We start from the raw sequence: 19,217 nt of genomic DNA on the forward strand, positions 1-19,217 counted from the left end.
ACATTGTATAATTCAATCAGATGTTTATGCTAAGATGAACGAAAGTCTAACCAGTTTTGCTAGACTTTCATCAACGCGTGTGCAATAATACTTCCTAATCTCTCTCAATAGAGTTTAACTTTGATAAATTCAAATGGACATTCCGAATTTTCATGAATAGAGAGAGAGATAGATACACTGTTGGATTTATATAAGAATAGATTAAAACAAACGAACTTCTTCACCATTTCCAGAAAACATTGGAACCACACTTGTACTTGTCTTTGCCTTCGCATTCCAAAGCCAAATCTTCTGAGATAAATGGAACTTTCTGCAAACATAGAAAAACGACACAAGAACATTATAATCTCTTCAATTTGATTATTTCCTCAGAAAAAAAAAAAGAAAACATTTTAGACAAACCTTTTGCTTGGCAAGATCTTGGCAGCCAGTGAAATTGTCAGGGAACTTGCAGCTTCCGAATTGAACAGTGAATGCTCTCGCAAAGTTTGCTCCACTTGTTGCTAATCTCTTCTTGTCATTAAGTTCCTGTAATCAAAAATTTCCAACCTTTAGAATCTTTAGAGATGTTCAAGATTCAGAGACTTTTCGATGAACTTACTTTGTTGGCTTTGCTCCTCTCGAGGTATTCATCAAAGACGGCAGCATTTGCCGAAGCAGAAACAGCAGCAGTGGAGAAGAGTGTAGCTGCTAAGAAAACCATGGCGGATCTTCTTCCATTAGATCCATCAACATCATCACCAACAACTCGTTGCGCTTTGATCACAGGCATGACCATCTGTTTCTTCTGACCAAACCCAACCGATGAATTCGCCAAACCCGCTTTCTGGTTTAGCTCTACTGAGCCGGAACCGGAGATTGCATAGCTGCAAGTGAGAACACTCGAGTTCATGGCCGCCATTAAAGATCTCTCTTTTTTTTTTTGATCAAGAGTTTTTGAGTTTGATTGGTGAGTGATGAAGGGAAAGATTAGATTTTAGTATTAGAGATGAATGAGGATGATGATGACGTGGAGTAGATTTAATAGGGGATTGTGGCTGGAGTGTGGATAAGGTGAGATTTCCCTTCAGTCCTATTGGCAAAAGTCCAAACCTTTTCTTATTACTCTAAGCTTTGATGCTTTTGAAGTTTGAGTCTTTCAGATTCTCTTTCGAGTGTTTATGTGGTCAGATTCACTTGAGTCCCCACCACACAAACCTCTCAAAACTCTGTTTGGTACTCCGTTTTATCAGAAACCACTCGGGTCTAGCCTGAAACAGTCTGACTATGCTCTAATTGGCAAAGCCTAAGTTAGGTTTCCATAACCATTATAAGATTTATCTTTAAGAGAGAAAGACCAAAATAAACAACAAGAATATGTCAAGAAAACAGAGCACTGAAAGCAAATTAAAACTGGCCTGGATAATGTTACAAGCTCTCTGGTTTGTTCCTAAGTTTGCTTTGCTGATGATACATTATAATCTACAAATTTCGTTGTGCCATTATTTGTTTCGGGAAACAAGGCACGAGGAATCAAAATCTCTGGGCTGTCTTTCTCACCAACTAACCGAAAAATTGAAGAAAAATGAAGGAAAGTTTTCTCAGGTTGATACTGTTGTGGCTGTAGATTCAATAGGCACACTTTCACCTTTGTTCAAAGCTTCCCAGTCTACCTCCCTAAGAATCTTAAACCGTTCCTCCATGGATACAAACCCAGCCTGAGGAACCACTATACCGGGACTTCCAGCTTTGTGAATCAGAACAATACTAGTGGCCATCTCAGGTCCATGGAGTTTTCCCGTTAACAACACTCGTAGTGGCATGAAAAGTGATTTACCCTGTAACCAGCATCAGATAATCTCTTGTAAGGTTTGTTCAGTCAAGTTAAGCAGGTTTTGTTTCAGCGTTAACTGGATTAGAGAGATGACTAACTTTGCGTTTCAATGATTTGCCAAAGGCTTTCACCCATTTCTGCCAAGCACCTTGTCCTTCTGCTAAAGCGCTTGGAATCTCACCGCTGTCATAAGCAGCTATGAGGCTGGCTGCTACTTCATGAAGCTTGTCTTCCACGGCAGGCTTAGCTTCAGGGCTGCATCAGGTGCAGAAAAATTCAAATCACCACAAGCTCAGAGATTTAGAAAACAGTAAAATAAATGTTTATTGAAAGGAAAGAGGTGATGCAGGAGGAAAAAACGGTTTGATAAATTACCTAGCCAATGTAGCATGTAAAGGATATGAAAGCAAATTCAACAGTACTTTGTCTGAATCTGTCACCAACTCAATCCCATCCTTGAGAAGCTCGACAGCTTCCTGTACTTCAACAACAAGCTCAAATTCGGTAAGCCTGTACGGAAAATATCTGTTGTTCCTTTTATATATTAGAATCAGAAGAAAGTGTGGAGTCATGATTAGAAACCTTACATCTACAAAACTCCCCTCGGATTCTGATAAGATACCAGCACTCTTCCATCGCTCACCCACAAGTTTTGTTAGTTTTTCATTTGGAAGTGCCCTCAGATGTTGACCATTCATCCATCTTTGAGTTTATGGTTACGCCACATTGAAGCTATTTATTAGTAAAAAGTAGAGAACAAAAAGAGATACGAAAAACAAGAAAAAAGAAGAATTCGAAATTTGAAACAGCTAAGCAAATTCTATACCTTAACTTCGTAGAATCGAAAATTGCACCACTTTTGTTGACACGTTCAATCGAGAATTTTTCAACTGCAGATCAAGAACAAACAGTCAACAAATAAATCAGAAAAGGATGACGATAAAGATTATACAAAGCAGAGTTATAGTCAACAAAAATAATCTACCAAGATCCTCGAGTGTGAAAAATTCATTTTCAGTGCCGTCTCCCCATCCTAAGAGTGCCAAATAATTAACCATTCCCTGAGGCAGATATCCCATCTCTCTGTACTGTTTTATATTCAAACGAAGATAAAGCAGAAATTAGATGAAGATCAACAGTTGACTAATCTATGATTAACCCAAAGTATAGGCAATGACAGATATAAGCACCTGGCCTACAGATGTTGCCCCATGTCGCTTTGACAGTTTACTTCTATCCGGGGCTAGAATTAAAGAAACATGGGCGAACTGAGGCATCGGGAACTCTAGAGCCTACCATTGATTGATGCAAACAGCACTAAATCAAATCTTTAGGATAAGATAGCTTTCTAAAGCAATTGAAAGAAACACACAAAAGTTAGTGCTTACCTTGTAAATTAGAGCCTGCCTCAAAGTATTAGGCAAATGCTCTTCAGCCCTGAAACGAAAGTTGTTAATTGATTAGATCAAAGATCATATTCAAACATGTTAAAATAACAAGTAAAGAAAGACACTGGAGTAGTAACCTTATAACATGTGAAATAGCCATGGTAGCATCATCTACCGTAACACAAAAGTTGTAAACAGGTTGGCCATTACTCCTCATCACCACAAAATCTCCAAGAGTATCCAAGTTCCAACATACCTTCAAGACACTATCACACATGGTCAATAACCAAACCAGGTGTTTTTTTTTTATAACATTTATCCTATATAACAATCGATTAAGGGTAACCACAGAAAACATACCTCGCCACGAATCAAGTCATTAATTTTCAAAGACCCTTGCTTTGGCACACGAAACCGGTAAGTAAAAGGGGTGCCCTTTTCCAACTCTTGCTCTATCTCAGCATCAGTAGCGGTTGCCCATTTCCCAGTGTAAACTGGAGGCAATTGTTTTAACTTTGCAATCTCCTTCATCTTTACAAGTTCCTGTATAAACATTGCATTTAAGTAGAGTCAACAAGAGAGTCAAAAAACCAAAAGAGACAACAAGCAATAGGGTGTTAACGAATTTTGAAGAATCTCACCTCACTGGAGCAAAAGCAGCGATAGACATGACCAGATTCTAAAAGCTTCTCTGCATATTGTTTGTAAAGAGCATTTCTTTCAGACTGTCGATACGGACCAAAGTCTCCAGCAACCCCAGGACCTGCAAATTTCAATCCCAATTTGCATTACATCACCATTGAAAAAAACCCTCTAAAGTTAGCATAGAGAAGAAGAAGAAGAAGAAGAAGAAGCAAACCTTCATCCCAATCAAGACCTAACCATGAAAGATCCTGAAGAACAGCAGCTTCAGATTCACGAGTTGATCTCTCCAAATCCGTATCTTCAATTCTCAGCACAAATTTCCCTCCTTTAGACCTGTATTGTAAAAAACACCCATCAGTCAGTCACAAACCCCAAAACTCTCAACAAAAGACTCCTTTGACCAGATCACACTACCACCACGAACCTGGCGAACAAGTAGTTGAAAAGAGCAGTCCTTGCTCCACCTACATGGAGATTACCAGTGGGAGAAGGCGCGAAACGAACTCTGACAGGTCCACCATTATTGCCGGGTGAAGAAGAACAAGCAACCACCGCGAAGCTTCGACGAGAACTGTATAATAAAGAAGAATGACGGCGTCTGAGGAAAGCAGGAGCAAGCTCCGGTAAAGACCTAACCCTGAGCCACGGCGTATTGAATACAAGGCTCGCCATTTTTTGGTTGCGACGATTTCTTCTCTGAAAGTTTTGATTTTTTCAGAGAGGATAAAAAGGATTTTTAATCGGAAAGAAGAAAGTCCTATGCTTTGGAAAACCAATAAATTCGATAAAAAGCCCCTCGTAACTTTTTAATTTTAAAGTTACATCCCCATATTATGTTTTCTAACTCTATGCTCCTTAAATTCAGTTTATTGGCAAAAAAGACACGTGGACTATTTCTGAAAACGACAACGTTCCGTTGTTTTACTTTCAACTTACCCCCAACCACTAAAAACACAAAGTCAAGTAACTGTAGGAGTCAACGTGAGACACCTCTGTTGTTGTTGGAAGGGTTTCAGTTGGAGCATAATTCTTCTTTTTGACATTCCGGGACATAAGATTTATTCTGATTATAATTGAAAGTTGAAACTATCAGAATCCATGGAATATTACACAAGTTAAAAAGCAAAAAGGTTTTTCCCACAATTAGATGATGATGAAATTTTAAGACTACACAGACAACAACATAGTTTTGCAGAAACATAACATAGAAAAGCTGGCTCCACACATCTCTCACGGTTTCCATGTTACTCTCATTCTTTTGTTTTGTCTCTTCTTTTCGTGCAGACAGAGATGTCAACAGAAGAAGAAAACATTCTTCACTCTGGTTATTAAAAGCTGCTTCATATGTTTATGTTTGGACTCTCTTTCCATACTAGAGCAACAAAGATAATACTAAACGGTCGCTCCTAACTCTGACCGTTGTTAGCTTCTTGATTCATCGGGATTACTGGCTTGAGCGTCCGGAGAAGGAGGAGTGGGCGGCTGTATCAGATCCTCCATCTCCATGACCTGCTCGTCGCTCAGGTCAAACATTCCACTGAAATTGCCATCTCCTAAGACTACTGGAGCTTCCTCCTCGTTTACATAAACATCAGGCTCATCTCTTACCTGTAGATTATTAATTCAGAAGCAATCAACCAAAAGGAACACTGAATGATCTGATTCATCAAAAGCAATGATGCAGAGGCTTACCCCATTCGGGTAGTCGAAATCGTCGAAAGGTAAACACTCGTCATTCACAACAGAAAAGAGATCTAGCATCGAATTTAACTCATCGTCATCATCGTGGGGTACGTGGGGAACCTCAAGAAGAGGTGAAGAAGACATGGGAGCGTAGCCTACGACATCACTTGTTAGAGGTGGAAGCACTGTGGCAGTTAGTGGCGGTACATCAGAGACGCAAGATTCTGATATCACTCCTGCTGTTAAACAATCTTTAACAGCGTGCGATTGTGAGGTCGTAGCAACTAGACTGGTTTCTTTGCTAGGACCAGGACCAGGACCAGCGTTTACTGCAGAAGGAATAGCTACAAGGTGTTGAGTATCTTCTTCTTCATCACCACTCCAATCCTCGTCCTTATATGGAGCTCCATATTGAGAACCATGTCTTGGTCCAAGCCCATTTTTCTTAAAGAGAACGCAAAGCACATAACTATCCTGCAGAGCATAAGACTGAGTAAGACTTAACAAGAAATCAGTATATTAAAAATGAGCTTTCGTTAACCAAAAAAAAAAACATTACCTGAGGAACATTCTTTTGAGCGAGTACTTGGTCTTCAAGTCTATATTCATGTATGACCCAATCAGTCCGATCACTACGAGGTGTTTTCCCAAAGTGATAAACCAGAGTTCTTATCTTCCCAACGACTTCGTTATTGTATAAAACATCTCTGTCTCTCCCTGTGGTCTTCCAGTAACCACATTCAGTCGAGCGGTTAGCCTTACCGCCTTTGGGATACTTCTTTTCTCTTGGGCAGAAGAAGTACCACTTAAGATCACCAGTCCCTAGACATGATTTCTCTGTACAATACACAGAAGCCTCTTTTACGTTTTGAGAAAAAAACAAGAAAGACCCCCCCCAAAATCCAAAACAAGCTTTATGAAAAAAATTGAGTTACCGGGTAAATCAGGTGGTTCGAACTTGTAAATGTCGATCTCAGCAATGGCATTAACTTGGAACTTTTTCCCCAAAACTTTCCTCTTCAAGTAATATCTCACAAGTTCAACATCAGTCGGATGAAACCGAAATCCAGGTGCCAAGTTAGTTTTCACCATTGAACCCAAAGGGTTAAAACTTTCACTACACTAAGTAACTTCCCTCAATAGTACACTCACAGTAACAAGACCAAACAGAATCAAACACTCTTTACCAAACAGAGAAAGCTAGGGAGAAGAAAGAAGAAGACAAACTTGAAGGGGGTCTGAAAGGTTAAAGTAAAAGTAGAATGGTTGAACAAGATTGTCTGAAAGCACCACAACAACCTCGCTCTGCTGATATAACCACAGTCACACCAAAGAAACGATGGATTCTTCTTGCAGATATCAACAGACATCTGCTGTACAAGTCAAAAAGAAACACCTAACACACATCAAAAACAAGAAAATTTACTTATTAATGGAAATGCAACAAGAAATTCTAGGGTTCAGTTTTGATTTTGTGATTTGTCTTTTTTTACTGATCAAAATTTGGTAAGGAGATAATTTCCACAGCAAAAAAAAATTAAGCCTTTGATCAAGGGAAAGCATCAAAATTGATATAGCTTAGATCAAACCCAGGAATCACACAAAAGATGAAAACCCATAATCAAAGAAACAGAGAATACGAGAGACCACATCGGAAACCGAACCATACTAGAGTAAGAAGAAGCATTTATGAAAAGCGTTATGTAAAAGAAACAGAGGAGATGAAAAGAGATGAGAAGTCGCACCCGTAGGAGAAGGAGAAGCGGAGGAACAGACGACTGTGGCCGGAGGAGAGAGAACGAGAGTATAGCTTGAAGGAGAAGCCAGGGGAAAGAGTTAGTGACTGATGGGGTTTAGGGTTTATATAGATCTAATTATATTTTACGCGTTTCTTATTAGACAAATAAAAGCTTTGTGATTATTTTTGCAATTAACTGATAAAAATGTAATACTGTAAAGAGACCAAAAACCAAAATAATATATACAGTATACACTATACACTATACAGTACTCGAAAAGTTACATTTTTGGGGGGTTTTGTTTTTACTCTTTAACTATTGCTGGCATAAGTTATGGTCTGTACTCTGTAAAGTGTTAAGTAATTCGATTTTTGATAGTTCAGTCTACTTTTTCAATGTGTTACTTACTGGTTTCCAATAATTTGAAGATTTATGATAATTAAAATATATAGCTTTGATCTTTCTTTATTATTTTTGTCAACTGAATATATTTTTTGATCTTATCATTCAAAACGGAGATTGCATAAATATAAATTATAGTAAAACTGAAAATGGGATTTAATCAATTAATAATAATTGGATGCATCTTGGAATTGGAAATAAGTTAGGCAAAATGCTGATTATATATGTATATATATATATATATGTTGAAATTTGGTTTAAGATTTATGAATTTATTTATTTGAAAATTGAGTTATCTTGTCAAAGTTTGAATTGAAGATAAATAAATATATATATATATATATATATATATATGTAAATCAAAATTTATAAATAAATTGAAAGCTAAGGAAACGAAGCTGAGCATCCTTCATTGGCCCAATGACATCACCCACCTCAGACAGATTTGCCTTTTCTTCAACTATAACTTAAAATTTTATTTTATTAAATACTTTTCCCCTCCACGATTTGTTGGTTTATTTGGTTTGTTTAGCATAAAGATAATTAATATTTTCTTCTATGTGAAATGTAAAATGCAATTGGAAGATTCCTTTTTCTATTTCGAAATTTCGTTGATCTCCCTTAACTAGATTCAAGAAAATCTGCCAGTTAAAGTAAACGGTAGACCTTTTATACTGTACGTGACTACGCTCCCTAATCCAGATGTTCCAGAAACTTACTAAAATAAATAGCCTACAAAATCAATTACCACTATAATTTATACTCTGACAATTGATTTCCCTAGTATTGAAACTTTTCATTTGATAACGGCTTAGAATCATCAGTCAAAGAATCATTTTGCGAGGTTATGAAAACGAAAAAGATGAGTATATATATATATATGTTCTGTTTCGTTTTCTTGCTAAGACTCTAATTTTAACAAAGAAAAAGAAAAGATACACAATTTATACAATAAGATCACAATCATCCGTTTTGACTAGAACAAATTTAAAAACAAAACGTTACCCTTTTTTTTGTCCTCTGTAAAAGGGTTTTGTTTTGAGCTTTTTGGGAGAGGAAGAAAATTTCAGGCTTTTTGCCTTCTTTTCCCCTACAAGTAGAGCAAGTAAGATAACAATCAAACCTCTGCAAAAATCATATTCTTCTGTACACAAACTTGTAGACTTCTCTTCTACGTGTTACCGGTTTCTTCTTTCACGTTCAATCTCTCTCTCTTCAGGCATCTCTTCTTCTGCCTTTGGAAGGATTCTGATTGCTACTATGAAATGGGTTCCTCAGAAAAAAACATATCGTTTTATGAGCTAACCCAACAGACAAATCGTATGCTGCGAGTTTTTTTACCCTAATTTGGAACATCACAATATTCCATTTAAGACCCGTTGGTAGTAATCATATTGCCGTGTCCGCCAAGCATCTAAGCTACTGCTAATGAGAGAGAGCACCAAAGAGACACATTGCTGGTTTTGTGATCCCCCAAAACAAAATAAAGAAACAAACAAACGAATGAGGAAACTGTAGCGGATCCATGTGATACAGTTATGTATATTTCTTCCAAGGAGATTAAAAAACACTTACCTCTTCAGTTAAACTTAGATGGAACCGTTTTCTTAAGTTCTGAATGGTTCGTGGACCACCTTTGAAGCAAGGGAAACCCGAATCCTGATAGAAACAACACCAGTACATGTAATTCACAAGGTAAATAATTAGGCTTTGCTACCATATAATTTATAACTGATTCTGGTTAGTAAAAAGAAACTAAAGAGAATATGAACCTGTAACATTTCAACTAAGAGAATAATCCGTTCCGCGTGCTTTCTACATGTAAGGAATCCTTGAATGCATAGCACCTAATTAGGAAGATATGAAAATTAAGTGCGATTTCACATAACTGCTATAGATTGAAAAAGTCGTCTTAAGTGACTTAAATGTGAAAGGTGAGAGGACAAGCCATGGGGATACCTTGAAATAGTCAAAGAACTCACTTGGAACCCCGTCAGCATCAGAGTCCATGACCTGGATGTGAGAAGTTTTTTTTGTAAATTTAGACTTAAGGATTCAACTGCTTCGCAGAAGGAAACATGACTAAAAGAACTTTGAAGTGTTTTACCTCAAGAAGTTCACGAGTTAACTTAAACGGGGCACTCTCAAAGTTTACGCCACCCGGAGAATTTGAAAGCATAAAACCGAAATCAATGTGTATAATGTGACCCTCTTCATCCAAGAGAAGATTTCCATTATGACGATCTTTTACCTAAAAGGAACCAGGGGGACAAAAGCAATAAAATGAAATGTCAAAGCATGCTATCCTTGAAACAAAACAATGGCATCAGAGCGAATAAACCCAATTTACCTGCAGAAGGTAACAGACCAAAGAATATCCGGCCATACTCTCGACAAAATTCCTCTGCATAAGAAGCCATTTCAGAAGGTTATATACACAACATGGCATCAGGCACAAGTTGGTAGTTATGCACATAATCCTCAAAGTTTCAACCAAGCAGCTTCGTTGAAAATAATTCAGAAAGAAACTATTTTGAAAATCAAATGCAAAGTATATTCTCAAGAGAATGCAATTTCTGTAATTTCGGCACTTCTCCCGTTTCACAATAACATGTTTAACATACTGAAATCAAGCAATTTCCTGTAACCAACGTTCTGGTTGAATAAAACTATTAAGACCTACCAGCAGTACATACCTGGGCGAGCTTAAAACTCGGAGAGTTTTCTTTATACTTTGCAACAAAGAAATCACGTAGGCTCGTTATGTTGGGATATCTACTTTTGATGGAATGAATAGAAGCCTACAGGAAAAATTTGGTACCTTTTATATGCGCTTTCAATGTAAAAGGATTGATTACAGGATAAAACGTAGCAACAAAACAGATATGCAGAAACTTTGTTGCTAGTACAATTATAGAGTTCTGGTTTACACAATTACCGTATCTGGAATTGTTTCTATAAGGGCAGTATAAGAAGATGTAACCAAGACTTCATAAGGACGTAACCAGAGGGGTAGACCTGCTTCCTGGAATATATCTAGCACATGAACGAAACAGTTACTTTACAAGGATAAGTAAGTACACTAAGAAATAGGATATTAAGATACTGGTAGATGTAAAAAAGTATCACCTACCATAAAAGTGAGAAATGAGTTGCACAGCAAGATGTTCCTGCCTACAGTCGTCACCGCTCTTCACAATAATCTGCGAAAATCTAGCTACTTAATAATAGAGATAGAAAGAATAGCATTTGGAAAAATGGTCAACACACAAGGACACATTTCAATAAAGATTAAGCATGGAACGTATCTAACATCTTTGGTATCAGCTTTTCAATGTTATCAAACACAAAATTCAGCCGGAAAGAGAGCAAAAGGCAAAACGCGTATCATAAGCAATGTCTCTCAGAAAGTTATCATAGACTCATGCATCAGTCATAACTTTGATCTCTACATTGTTGCAGGCTTAGAAGAGAAAAATGCTATGATCAAAAAGAACGGATGAGTGTCAAATAGTCCATAGGTATTTTTCACTAAAATCGAGATCACACTAGACCTTAATATTCCTTAATAGACATTCTGGAATCACAAATTACAGTCCTTTAGACAAACAGAAACCGTTGGGTACTATATCAAACTAATTGAGGCCTTCAGGGCCCAAAACATATACAGATTCTATTTCATCAACAGAAGAACTTAACTTAGAGGATTATACCCATTTGGCAACAGAAGTAAAAACGATGAATGGTTTGGATTTTTGTAGCACTTACAGAACGCAGGTCCCAACCAGGCAATTTTCCATATATTGAAGCTTTACAAATTCTGTCTCGCTTTCCCTCCCAAAGTTCACCTGATAAGGCATCACCTTCTTTCAGCATTCCACCGTTGGCCTGTTAAAAGAACACAAAACATAAATAAATAAGGTTCAACATTTAAAACAGGAAAAAGAAGAGGATGATCTATATTATGTTAAATATGCATTCACCCTTGGTTGTGCATCCGATGAATCCTCCTGACCAGCCCCTTTAAGTGGAAGGCCTGGAGGTGCCTCTCCCTTCGCTGCAGCAGCCTGCATAAGTGGTTTATTTAAGGATTAATGACAGGTAGAGAAACAACACAAAACAGAACACATACAATTTCAATATCTTGACTTTTTCTTACCATGGACGCCTAAATAAGAAAATGAAGTGCAAAGCATGTCGGAAACACTCACCCTTACTTCCTCCATGGCAACAGTACTTGGAACACGACGATGTTCCTTTTTACGTGGGGCTGATGGATCAGGAATGCCTTCCATTCTAAGTCCTGGGTCAGCCGTCACAACCACCCTTACCCATTCAAGATCAGTGCTCAGCCCCGTCCTTTGGGCCTCAGCCATGACATCATCAAGTGAATCGCTCAATGAGTCAAGAGCTGAAGTACGATTCTCCACTGAGAGACTTACACTGACAAGTTTCGCCTTCACCTCTGACTTAGGAGTCATTGCTTGATCAATTGCTTGGGCAGTGGACAACGACATTCGGTCAGCACTGTTGCGATAAACTTCTTGCGTAGTCCATAGTGGATAAGCCCATGGAGGAGGTTTTTGCAAAAAGGCGTCACCGTTTGCCAATGGAATGCCCCCTTTAGAAAGCTTCTGGGAGTTAGAGGTATCCTTAGCACTGCCGCAACAAGTATCAGAAACAAAAAGAACAATGGGGTAGTGTTATTATGAAAAGTTTTACATTTATTATGATTAAGGGATACAGAAAAGAAGGTAACTTCCTGTTAAAAGCAGTAAATTGGTAAGAACATTATATTTACCTGGGTGTTTCCGCTTTCAAAACTTCTACTGAGATCATATATGGTGCCTTTTCCCTAGAATTCAAAAGAATGCATTCGTCTTCAGGAATATGGACCACGCGATAAACTCCTCTCCCCATTGGAAAACAAATTCCTGGAAGATTATTTGAATTTTTTTTAAATTATGAATTTAAATTTCGTATCTGATAACAAAACCATTTTACCACAACAGAAAATGACAAAAATAAAATTAAGATTCCAATAATCCTTTAAAACGCTAATCTTTAGACGCCAAAAAGATTGGACCACATTATTCTCTCACGAAAGAAAACACAAGTCCAAAGAAAATCGTATACAAGAGAGGAAAATAAATGATGAAAAAGAGACAAGAATAAAATAAATATATTCTTAGACTGCAGTATGTTCTGAAAACCTAGTCAGTGAAAACACTGACCAACATCGGACTCATGTATGCAACGAAAAATGATATACGACATACTAGTTTTTTTTAAGACAAGTAACATGATTTAGCTCTCAGCAACATAAACAGAGCAAGAAAAGTTCAAATACTATCTCAGAGAAAGCATACATGACCAGACTAATGTATGCCGGCTCAATAATTGAACTACACAAATAAAGTAAACCCCCAAAGAATAACTCTAATTTCAGAGAAATACCTCCAGTGGTTTCAGCTTCCGATAAATGAAAGTTGATCTCTGCAAGAGACTAAAACCAAACAAAAGAAATATAAAATTTAATTAACTGCTACAAAGATAGAATTTGACACCTCAAACTTAATAATCAATATGAGAAAGTCAGGTGGAAAGGATCACCTCCCGAAGAGCAATCTTCCTATCTTCTATGGGAAAGATATCAACCAAACCATATGATGTTTCACACAAAGCTTGTACAAACTCCAACGACTCGTGGTAAGCCCCTTTCCTGAACTGTGATGCAGTATTGTTTGGTAGCGGGGGCTTACCAGATGGAGTATCATCCCGCTGTTTGGGTGAGCCTGGACGTTTCTGCAATGGTAATAATAAGAAACATTGGTATGAGATGAATCAAGCACATATGGGAAGAAAATATGCCCATCATAGATAACTAATCAACTGAAGTCGAACAACCACCCTGTTTCACCCAACATTTGTGTCAAGTAAAATTCTTAAGAAGTAGAGATATAGGATTGTTCCCTACAAGAATCTTGACAAACAATCTGAAGATATGGATCGAATGAAAAGCGAATGTCAAAACAGTGCAAATGTAAACAGTGTCTGCAATAAAACAGAAACACAAAAGACCAAGTCAAATAAAGAGGCATACCTCCTTGTGTTTCTTAGATCCAAACAGTTCAGAATCTTCAACAGATTGGTCACGATCTCTAAACAACTTGCGGAAAAAGTTTTCTGTCCCAGGACTGCTTTCAACTAAGCCATTGCTGCTATGTTCATTTTCTGCAGCAGGCTTTGCATCTTCGGGATGTATACGGAATAATCTTTTGAACAGAGAAAACTCTGGAGATTCATCACCGTCGCTTTCATTCCCATCATCGGCCTTGATAATGTCTTTCTTGTCATCAGATTTTTCCTTAAAGAACTTTTTAAAAAAACCCTCTCTCTCATCCTCTTCACCAGATTTCTTATCGGCATCCACTGTTCCATTGGTTTCATTCTTTTCACTACCAGGTCTCTTGTCATCATTTTTTTCCCTGAAAAGTTTCTTAAGGAACCCATCCTTGTCCTCATCATCCACTTCTTTAGGAACTTTGTCTTCCTCTGGTTTGCTGTCACGGAATAGTTTCTTAAAAAAACCTTCTGAGTTTGGGTTTGACTCCTCGTCCTCGTTTTTACTCTCCCGTAACAACCTCTTGAAGAAACTGTCTGAATTTACACCCAATTCCTCTTCATCTCCCTTATTATCTCGTAACAATCTCTTAAAAAGCCCATCTGAACTCGATGTCAATTCCTCAGTTTCTCCTTTACTACTCAAGAGCCTCTTGAAGAACCCCTCGGAACTGTTTGTTATGTCCTCATCTTCTGATTTATTGTCTTTCAAAAGGCGCTTAAAGAAACCCTCTGAGTTAGGTATTGGTTCATCAGCCTCACCTTTGTTGTCCCTCATGAGCCTCTTGAAGAATCCTTCCTTTTCACTCTCTTCATCATCTTTGTCAACTGACTTTCTAAACATTAAAGCATCTCTGACTTTAGGACTTGGGATAAGCTTCTTAAAAATCTTATTGTCCTCGGAAGGTAACTGACTACCATCATCCAGTACGTTGGTCCCTGACGAAGGTGAGAATGACAAAGACTTCTGGGTGGGAGGAGATAACGTTAACGAGAAGAGCTTCTGTTTTGACGACAAAAGTCTATTTAGGACCTGATTCTTGCTCCCAGGGGTTGAGACATCGTTCTGGGGACGCATAAGAGGAGACCACTCACCCATCAAAGTAGCTGCAATTTGACACTTCTCTTGAATCCTGCTGATGCCTTCATTATCGTCAGAGTCCTCCAGCTCAGCCAACAAAAACCAATGCACTTTGAGTGCGATTTTCAGTGACTTGGCACAGATGTCTATAACAAACTTATCAAGAGATGGGCTTGGTTTGTGCACCATCATGTAACAAATCTGGAACAGATAACTCTCGATACCAGATAAGGGAAGGGTATACATCCTATTGCATAAGTAATCCCTAACACCAGCATGTGGGTGCTTGTACAGATAACTAACTGCAATCCACTCACAGAAGAAGGCAGAATCGAAAAACCTAATGAGCCAACCATTAGAACCGGTATCGCCGATGATATTACTGTGCGAGGTAATCTCACGAGGTGACTCAGCCGAGTCTCCTCGGACCAGAGATAGAAACCGTCCCATAGGCATCCTGATCAGGTAAGGCCAAGCTCACAGACGTAAATCATCCGTCGAGAAGACGGATCCAGGACAAAATCCGAACCAAATAAAAGAAGCCTCTCCACGATAACTAAACCCTAGGATGGAATCGTAAAACCTTAACTCAAAAAAAAAACTAATAGACCTTTACGTAACCTCCAAAAGCTCAAAATCCCAATGGCCCTATATCGACGAATTTTGGCTTTACGAAGCTAAACTCTCCGACGCTAGCAAACCTAAATCGCGAAGAAGAAGATTAAAAACACAGCAGACAGAGATTCCTCGTATCCTACTCAATCCAATCGCCGAAAACCGAAGGCGATCGGAAATTTTTTCCCAGAAACCAAAAACTAAATCTCAGGAAAAGAACCAAGCGATCAGCTTATATCAAAGGATAATCCCGTTCTTCCTGCTCCACGAGATTCTCCGCTTGGAAATTTCAAATAAAATTTGAAGCAGAATCAAGTTAGCATAACCGGCCGGAGTAGATCGCCGTCGTCTCAGCCGGAAGCGGTTTGTGGTGGATACGGTCGTCGTCCTCGGCTGTTGGTGGCAGACAAAGAGAGAGAGAGAGAGAGAGAGAGAGAGAGAGAGAGAGAGAGAGAGGGGAAAGTAATTATTATTATTATTATTCGCAACACTTTGAAATTGTTATTTTTTAAAACTTTTTGAGTTTTTTTAATTAATTTAATTTTTGGTCTTTAGTAAATTCGTAGGAGTAATATAATACGTACTATTTTAAATTTAATTATTTTTAAAAAATGGCGAAGGGAGGTGATCTAACGTGCGCTGGAAAGTCCACGCGATCATAAAAATTAGTTAAAAATCTTCGTGGGGGAGAAATATAAACGTGATTTGTCCACGACGGACACTTTCCGACAGATTAGTAATTTTCATCGACAGTTGATTTTATCATTAACATTGATTGATTTTTTGAATCTTGAATTTGATAAAAAAGCTAATCATTAGTAATTAATTTAATTACATGAAGAAAATGGAAGTAAAAAAAAACATAATATTCTTTTTCCACGATGTCACGTAACATTTTGTTTTCCCTTACATCAGATTTAATTTATTTAAAAAAAAAAACGATTTCAGATTTACAAAATTACCCGGATAGGTAATTCAGGTATATTTACAACACTACACTAATTTTGTTTTGTGATTCACTGATTCTATACAATGTGATCATCAACTAGATCACCAACCTCTCTTACCCTCATATCATACAACTGATCATAGTTTATCTGTTGAGATATATTAAGTAGCCCATGGGCCATGGCAGTAGGTGGCGTAGCCCCAGTAACACACTTAAAATACCGAAAAATCTATCGTCATCATGTAAATTCAAGAACATGGTTTAGGCTTTAGGGGCCCTTACAAATCCATCTCTGCATATATATGTCCTAAATGCTCTTAAGGGAAAAAATGTGATGTGACCATATGTGACCAATTTTTGGCATAATGCAGTGTCCCTATGAGGCTTTTGAAGGAAAAGTTTCATGTCTGGGTTGGATGCTGAAACTTATACAAACTAGATACACAATTAGAAACAGATGATAGGGGAAGGATCATGCATTTTGGCAAAACATTTAACTGATGCGTTTGGCTTAGAGATATTTTCTACTCGTTCGATAGAATACAGTTGGAAATGGTACAATAGTCAAACTGCGCAGTAAGAAAAAGAAATATGGAACTTTTGAACATATTTTGGGACATACGGTTCTGAGTGACGGTATATATGTGCTAGGCGTGGACCATATCGTTACAGACAGATACTTATTTCATAAGGTGTGAAAAAGCCTGTTTAAGGGAAGTTTAGTAAGTGATGGCCTTGCATAAACCTTTTTTAAACAAAATTCCAATTTTCATTTACTAAAATGACGTCATTATAGTTTTAATTAGAAAAAAAAAGTTTAAATAAAAAATATAATTACTTAAGTTTGACATTACAACACCTTAAAAAAGACGTAGTCGTTTGTCTTAATATTAATTTGTCCAACTTAGATTTCTTGAAATTTTGTTTCTGTTTAAAATTTTTGAGTAGAATCACAGAATAAAGTGTAATGATATCATCCTAAGATTTGTTTTCTTTTGCAACTATAATTTATCATAATTTACATCATCCATGATTCATCCAACAAGTTAAGCTTCTTAAGAATACTGCTTGTAAACAACCATAGGTAATTTTTATTTCTAGGATTACTACAAAGAGAGAGAGAATAAAACGAGTGAGGGATAATAATAATAACCGATAAGTCGAATAAAAATTAGGACCAATGTGGGCGACAAAGTAATAACATAAACTAAAAGAGTAACAGAGAAACCGAAATGGTCCCAAAACAGAACACTCCAAAAACACACACATAGTTTAACTCTAAAAAGACCCTAAAACCAATTTCATACAGCCAAAACTAACTGGTGAAAATGGCTCAGGTTCTTTACATACTAAAGGAGAACAATACGAACAATACGGCGCTGAATAGGGTTGTGATCGAGATCGGAATCAAAGAAGATCCGTCGTTCCCTGGAGACGGGTTTGGAGCTAGAGTTCCGGCTGAGTCAGGTCCAGCAGCAGCAGCTGCTCCTGGAGCTAGACCTGAAAATTTTGGTTCCAAATTACGAACTTAAAACTCATAAAAAGTTGGAATCCTTTTTTTTTTTTTAACAAAAAAAGGGTTTCACCACATCCACACAAACTATATGCTTTTTGGGATCATGTCTACATTAAACATTTGAAAGCTCCAAGCAAAAACCCAGAATATCAAAACAATCGACAGTTTTAAAAAATCATTTCAAATTGAAATTTAAAAATACAATAAAGCAAAGAATTGCATGAGACAAAAATTAAAGACTAAATTAAGAAACAAAAAAAAATTAAAATCAATAAAGAAGAAATACAAAATACCTGGAGCAACAGTAGGAGCAACAGACACTGCAAGAACAACAACAAAAAAGAATTGTAAGTAGATTAGTCAATGACACAAAAGTATATGTATATATATATTCAAAAACCAATCTTTAAATAGGTTTAAAAAGAAAACACAAAAACATTTACTTAATTTAACTGAAAAAATGTAGATCTAAGAAACCGCTCAAAATTTTTTTGAGATCCACGGAATCGAAAGAGAAACAAGTGAAAGAAAAGAGTAGATCTTACATCCACAGTTAGCAATGGAAGGAGCGTGAAGCTTGCATGCGGCAGGAAGAGTAGAAGCCTTAGTGATGTTCAAAGTAACTCCAAGAGAAGCACTGCTCTTAAACGCTTCACAGAGACACTCAGCGTCAGTCTTGAGCACCGTCTTAAGCCCTGAGCAGCAAGTACCTTCCGGTTTCATCACCGTGCCTCCGCTCGTAACAAAGGATAAACAGTCAGCCATGTTGAGTATGATAGTCGAACAGTCAACAGAAGGAGCCGGCGCGGCCGCATGGTGGTGAGATGCGCTGAGAACTGAGACGGATGAGAGAGACAGAAGAAGGACGGCGAGAAGGAGAGGTGTCACGGTGGAGGACAGTGTAACGGCCATTGTGTGGGATTTGTTTCTTCTTCTTCTTCTTCTCTCTTTTTGCTCTTTTGAGTTTCTGAGGAGAGAGTTCAGAGAAAGAGAGAGAGAGAGGGAAGTTTTTTAATGGTGGGAAGTGGAAAGAGTGAAGAGGAAGAAGAAGTAATATGTAGTGTAGGTCGGTTCAAGGGTTTGGGGTAATGTGCAAAAACGGTGACGTTTAGGTATACGTGTCATGCATTTTCATATGGATGCGTGATCGTGGGGTCTTTTACGAAGAGACCTGCCCTTTCATCTTTCCTCTGCTTTCTTTCTTTTTTCTTTATACTAATATTTATTTTCTTAAAACTAATTTGGAAATTTGATTAGATTCTT

The 19,217-nt window shown here is 37.6% G+C and overlaps 5 protein-coding genes across 8 annotated transcripts; all 5 read right to left on the reverse strand.

Annotated features, from left to right (window-relative positions):
- Window positions 1-91: 91 nt before the first annotated feature.
- Window positions 92-951, reverse strand: LOC104727034 (photosystem I reaction center subunit N, chloroplastic). Its single transcript, XM_010446028.3, has 3 exons — window positions 602-951; window positions 403-528; window positions 92-310 (listed from the first exon to the last, which is right to left on the reverse strand). Exons 1-3 carry the CDS (start codon window positions 899-901, stop codon window positions 221-223), a joined length of 516 nt encoding a protein of 171 aa, XP_010444330.1. The 5' UTR covers window positions 902-951; the 3' UTR covers window positions 92-220.
- A 406-nt stretch (window positions 952-1,357) lies between these two features.
- LOC104727035 (glutamate--tRNA ligase, chloroplastic/mitochondrial) lies at window positions 1,358-4,676 on the reverse strand. Of its 2 annotated transcripts, none has more exons than XR_015571966.1 (13): window positions 4,271-4,583; window positions 4,061-4,179; window positions 3,843-3,964; window positions 3,562-3,744; window positions 3,339-3,457; window positions 3,202-3,250; window positions 3,004-3,105; window positions 2,799-2,901; window positions 2,640-2,703; window positions 2,401-2,515; window positions 2,189-2,294; window positions 1,912-2,068; window positions 1,358-1,817 (listed from the first exon to the last, which is right to left on the reverse strand). XR_015571966.1 is itself a non-coding variant. In XM_010446029.3 (13 exons), exons 1-13 carry the CDS (start codon window positions 4,516-4,518, stop codon window positions 1,581-1,583), a joined length of 1,719 nt encoding a protein of 572 aa, XP_010444331.2. In that variant the 5' UTR covers window positions 4,519-4,676; the 3' UTR covers window positions 1,358-1,580. The 2 variants fall into 2 exon arrangements, 1 of the variants encoding a protein (XP_010444331.2); XM_010446029.3 differs by having other exon boundaries at window positions 2,189-2,289; window positions 4,271-4,676.
- Window positions 4,677-4,891: 215 nt separating this feature from the next.
- On the reverse strand, window positions 4,892-7,445 carry LOC104727036 (NAC domain-containing protein 82-like). 2 transcript variants are annotated; one of them, XM_087471861.1, is made up of 5 exons: window positions 7,275-7,445; window positions 6,465-6,925; window positions 6,089-6,366; window positions 5,539-6,003; window positions 4,892-5,454 (listed from the first exon to the last, which is right to left on the reverse strand). In XM_087471861.1, exons 2-5 carry the CDS (start codon window positions 6,619-6,621, stop codon window positions 5,269-5,271), a joined length of 1,086 nt encoding a protein of 361 aa, XP_087327987.1. In that variant the 5' UTR covers window positions 6,622-6,925; window positions 7,275-7,445; the 3' UTR covers window positions 4,892-5,268. The 2 variants fall into 2 exon arrangements, with proteins under 2 accessions (XP_087327987.1, XP_087327988.1); XM_087471862.1 differs by having other exon boundaries at window positions 6,465-6,902; window positions 7,275-7,374.
- Window positions 7,446-8,563: 1,118 nt separating this feature from the next.
- On the reverse strand, window positions 8,564-16,028 carry LOC104727038 (phosphatidylinositol 4-kinase beta 1). Of its 2 annotated transcripts, none has more exons than XR_015571967.1 (16): window positions 13,774-15,992; window positions 13,284-13,475; window positions 13,128-13,176; window positions 12,472-12,604; window positions 11,882-12,329; window positions 11,654-11,737; window positions 11,439-11,558; window positions 10,804-10,873; window positions 10,609-10,706; window positions 10,354-10,471; window positions 10,021-10,074; window positions 9,778-9,921; window positions 9,630-9,683; window positions 9,443-9,517; window positions 9,246-9,329; window positions 8,564-9,127 (listed from the first exon to the last, which is right to left on the reverse strand). XR_015571967.1 is itself a non-coding variant. In XM_010446032.2 (16 exons), exons 1-16 carry the CDS (start codon window positions 15,328-15,330, stop codon window positions 9,026-9,028), a joined length of 3,369 nt encoding a protein of 1,122 aa, XP_010444334.2. In that variant the 5' UTR covers window positions 15,331-16,028; the 3' UTR covers window positions 8,564-9,025. The 2 variants fall into 2 exon arrangements, 1 of the variants encoding a protein (XP_010444334.2); XM_010446032.2 differs by having other exon boundaries at window positions 10,367-10,471; window positions 13,774-16,028.
- Window positions 16,029-17,578: 1,550 nt separating this feature from the next.
- On the reverse strand, window positions 17,579-19,159 carry LOC104727039 (non-specific lipid transfer protein GPI-anchored 31-like). The gene is made up of 3 exons (XM_010446035.3): window positions 18,500-19,159; window positions 18,248-18,274; window positions 17,579-17,938 (listed from the first exon to the last, which is right to left on the reverse strand). Exons 1-3 carry the CDS (start codon window positions 18,864-18,866, stop codon window positions 17,781-17,783), a joined length of 552 nt encoding a protein of 183 aa, XP_010444337.2. The 5' UTR covers window positions 18,867-19,159; the 3' UTR covers window positions 17,579-17,780.
- Between the last annotated feature and the right edge of the window lie 58 nt (window positions 19,160-19,217).

The sequence above is a fragment of the Camelina sativa genome, chromosome 11, assembly GCF_030686135.1.
Source record: "Camelina sativa cultivar CO46 ecotype springtype chromosome 11, ASM3068613v1".
NCBI classification, from domain to species: Eukaryota; Viridiplantae; Streptophyta; class Magnoliopsida; order Brassicales; family Brassicaceae; genus Camelina; species Camelina sativa.

Bases quoted from the DNA above. Each gene is read 5' to 3' on its own strand.
- LOC104727036 (XM_087471861.1), bottom strand. From the start codon at position 6,621: ATGGTGAAAACTAACTTGGCACCTGGATTTCGGTTTCATCCGACTGAT. The intron at 6,004-6,088 runs GTAATGTTTTTT...TATGCTCTGCAG, and splicing joins CTCAAAAGAATGTTCCTCAG to GATAGTTATGTGCTTTGCGT. The intron at 5,455-5,538 runs GTAAGCCTCTGC...AATAATCTACAG, and splicing joins ATTTCGACTACCCGAATGGG to GTAAGAGATGAGCCTGATGT.
- LOC104727035 (XM_010446029.3), bottom strand. From the start codon at position 4,518: ATGGCGAGCCTTGTATTCAATACGCCGTGGCTCAGGGTTAGGTCTTTA. The intron at 2,069-2,188 runs GTAATTTATCAA...CACCTGATGCAG, and splicing joins TTACATGCTACATTGGCTAG to CCCTGAAGCTAAGCCTGCCG. The intron at 1,818-1,911 runs GTTAGTCATCTC...TGCTGGTTACAG, and splicing joins GCAAATCATTGAAACGCAAA to GGTAAATCACTTTTCATGCC.
- LOC104727039 (XM_010446035.3), bottom strand. From the start codon at position 18,866: ATGGCCGTTACACTGTCCTCCACCGTGACACCTCTCCTTCTCGCCGTC. The intron at 18,275-18,499 runs GTAAGATCTACT...TTGTTCTTGCAG, and splicing joins TTCCATTGCTAACTGTGGAT to TGTCTGTTGCTCCTACTGTT. The intron at 17,939-18,247 runs GTATTTTGTATT...CAAAATTTTCAG, and splicing joins TGCTCCTACTGTTGCTCCAG to GTCTAGCTCCAGGAGCAGCT.
- LOC104727034 (XM_010446028.3), bottom strand. From the start codon at position 901: ATGGCGGCCATGAACTCGAGTGTTCTCACTTGCAGCTATGCAATCTCC. The intron at 529-601 runs GTAAGTTCATCG...TTTTGATTACAG, and splicing joins AGAGGAGCAAAGCCAACAAA to GAACTTAATGACAAGAAGAG. The intron at 311-402 runs GTTTGTCTAAAA...CTATGTTTGCAG, and splicing joins AAGATCTTGCCAAGCAAAAG to AAAGTTCCATTTATCTCAGA.
- LOC104727038 (XM_010446032.2), bottom strand. From the start codon at position 15,330: ATGCCTATGGGACGGTTTCTATCTCTGGTCCGAGGAGACTCGGCTGAG. The intron at 10,075-10,366 runs GTATGTACTGCT...CTTCTTATGCAG, and splicing joins CGAGTTTTAAGCTCGCCCAG to AGGAATTTTGTCGAGAGTAT. The intron at 9,128-9,245 runs GTAAGTGTTTTT...TCACAAAACCAG, and splicing joins ATCTAAGTTTAACTGAAGAG to CAATGTGTCTCTTTGGTGCT.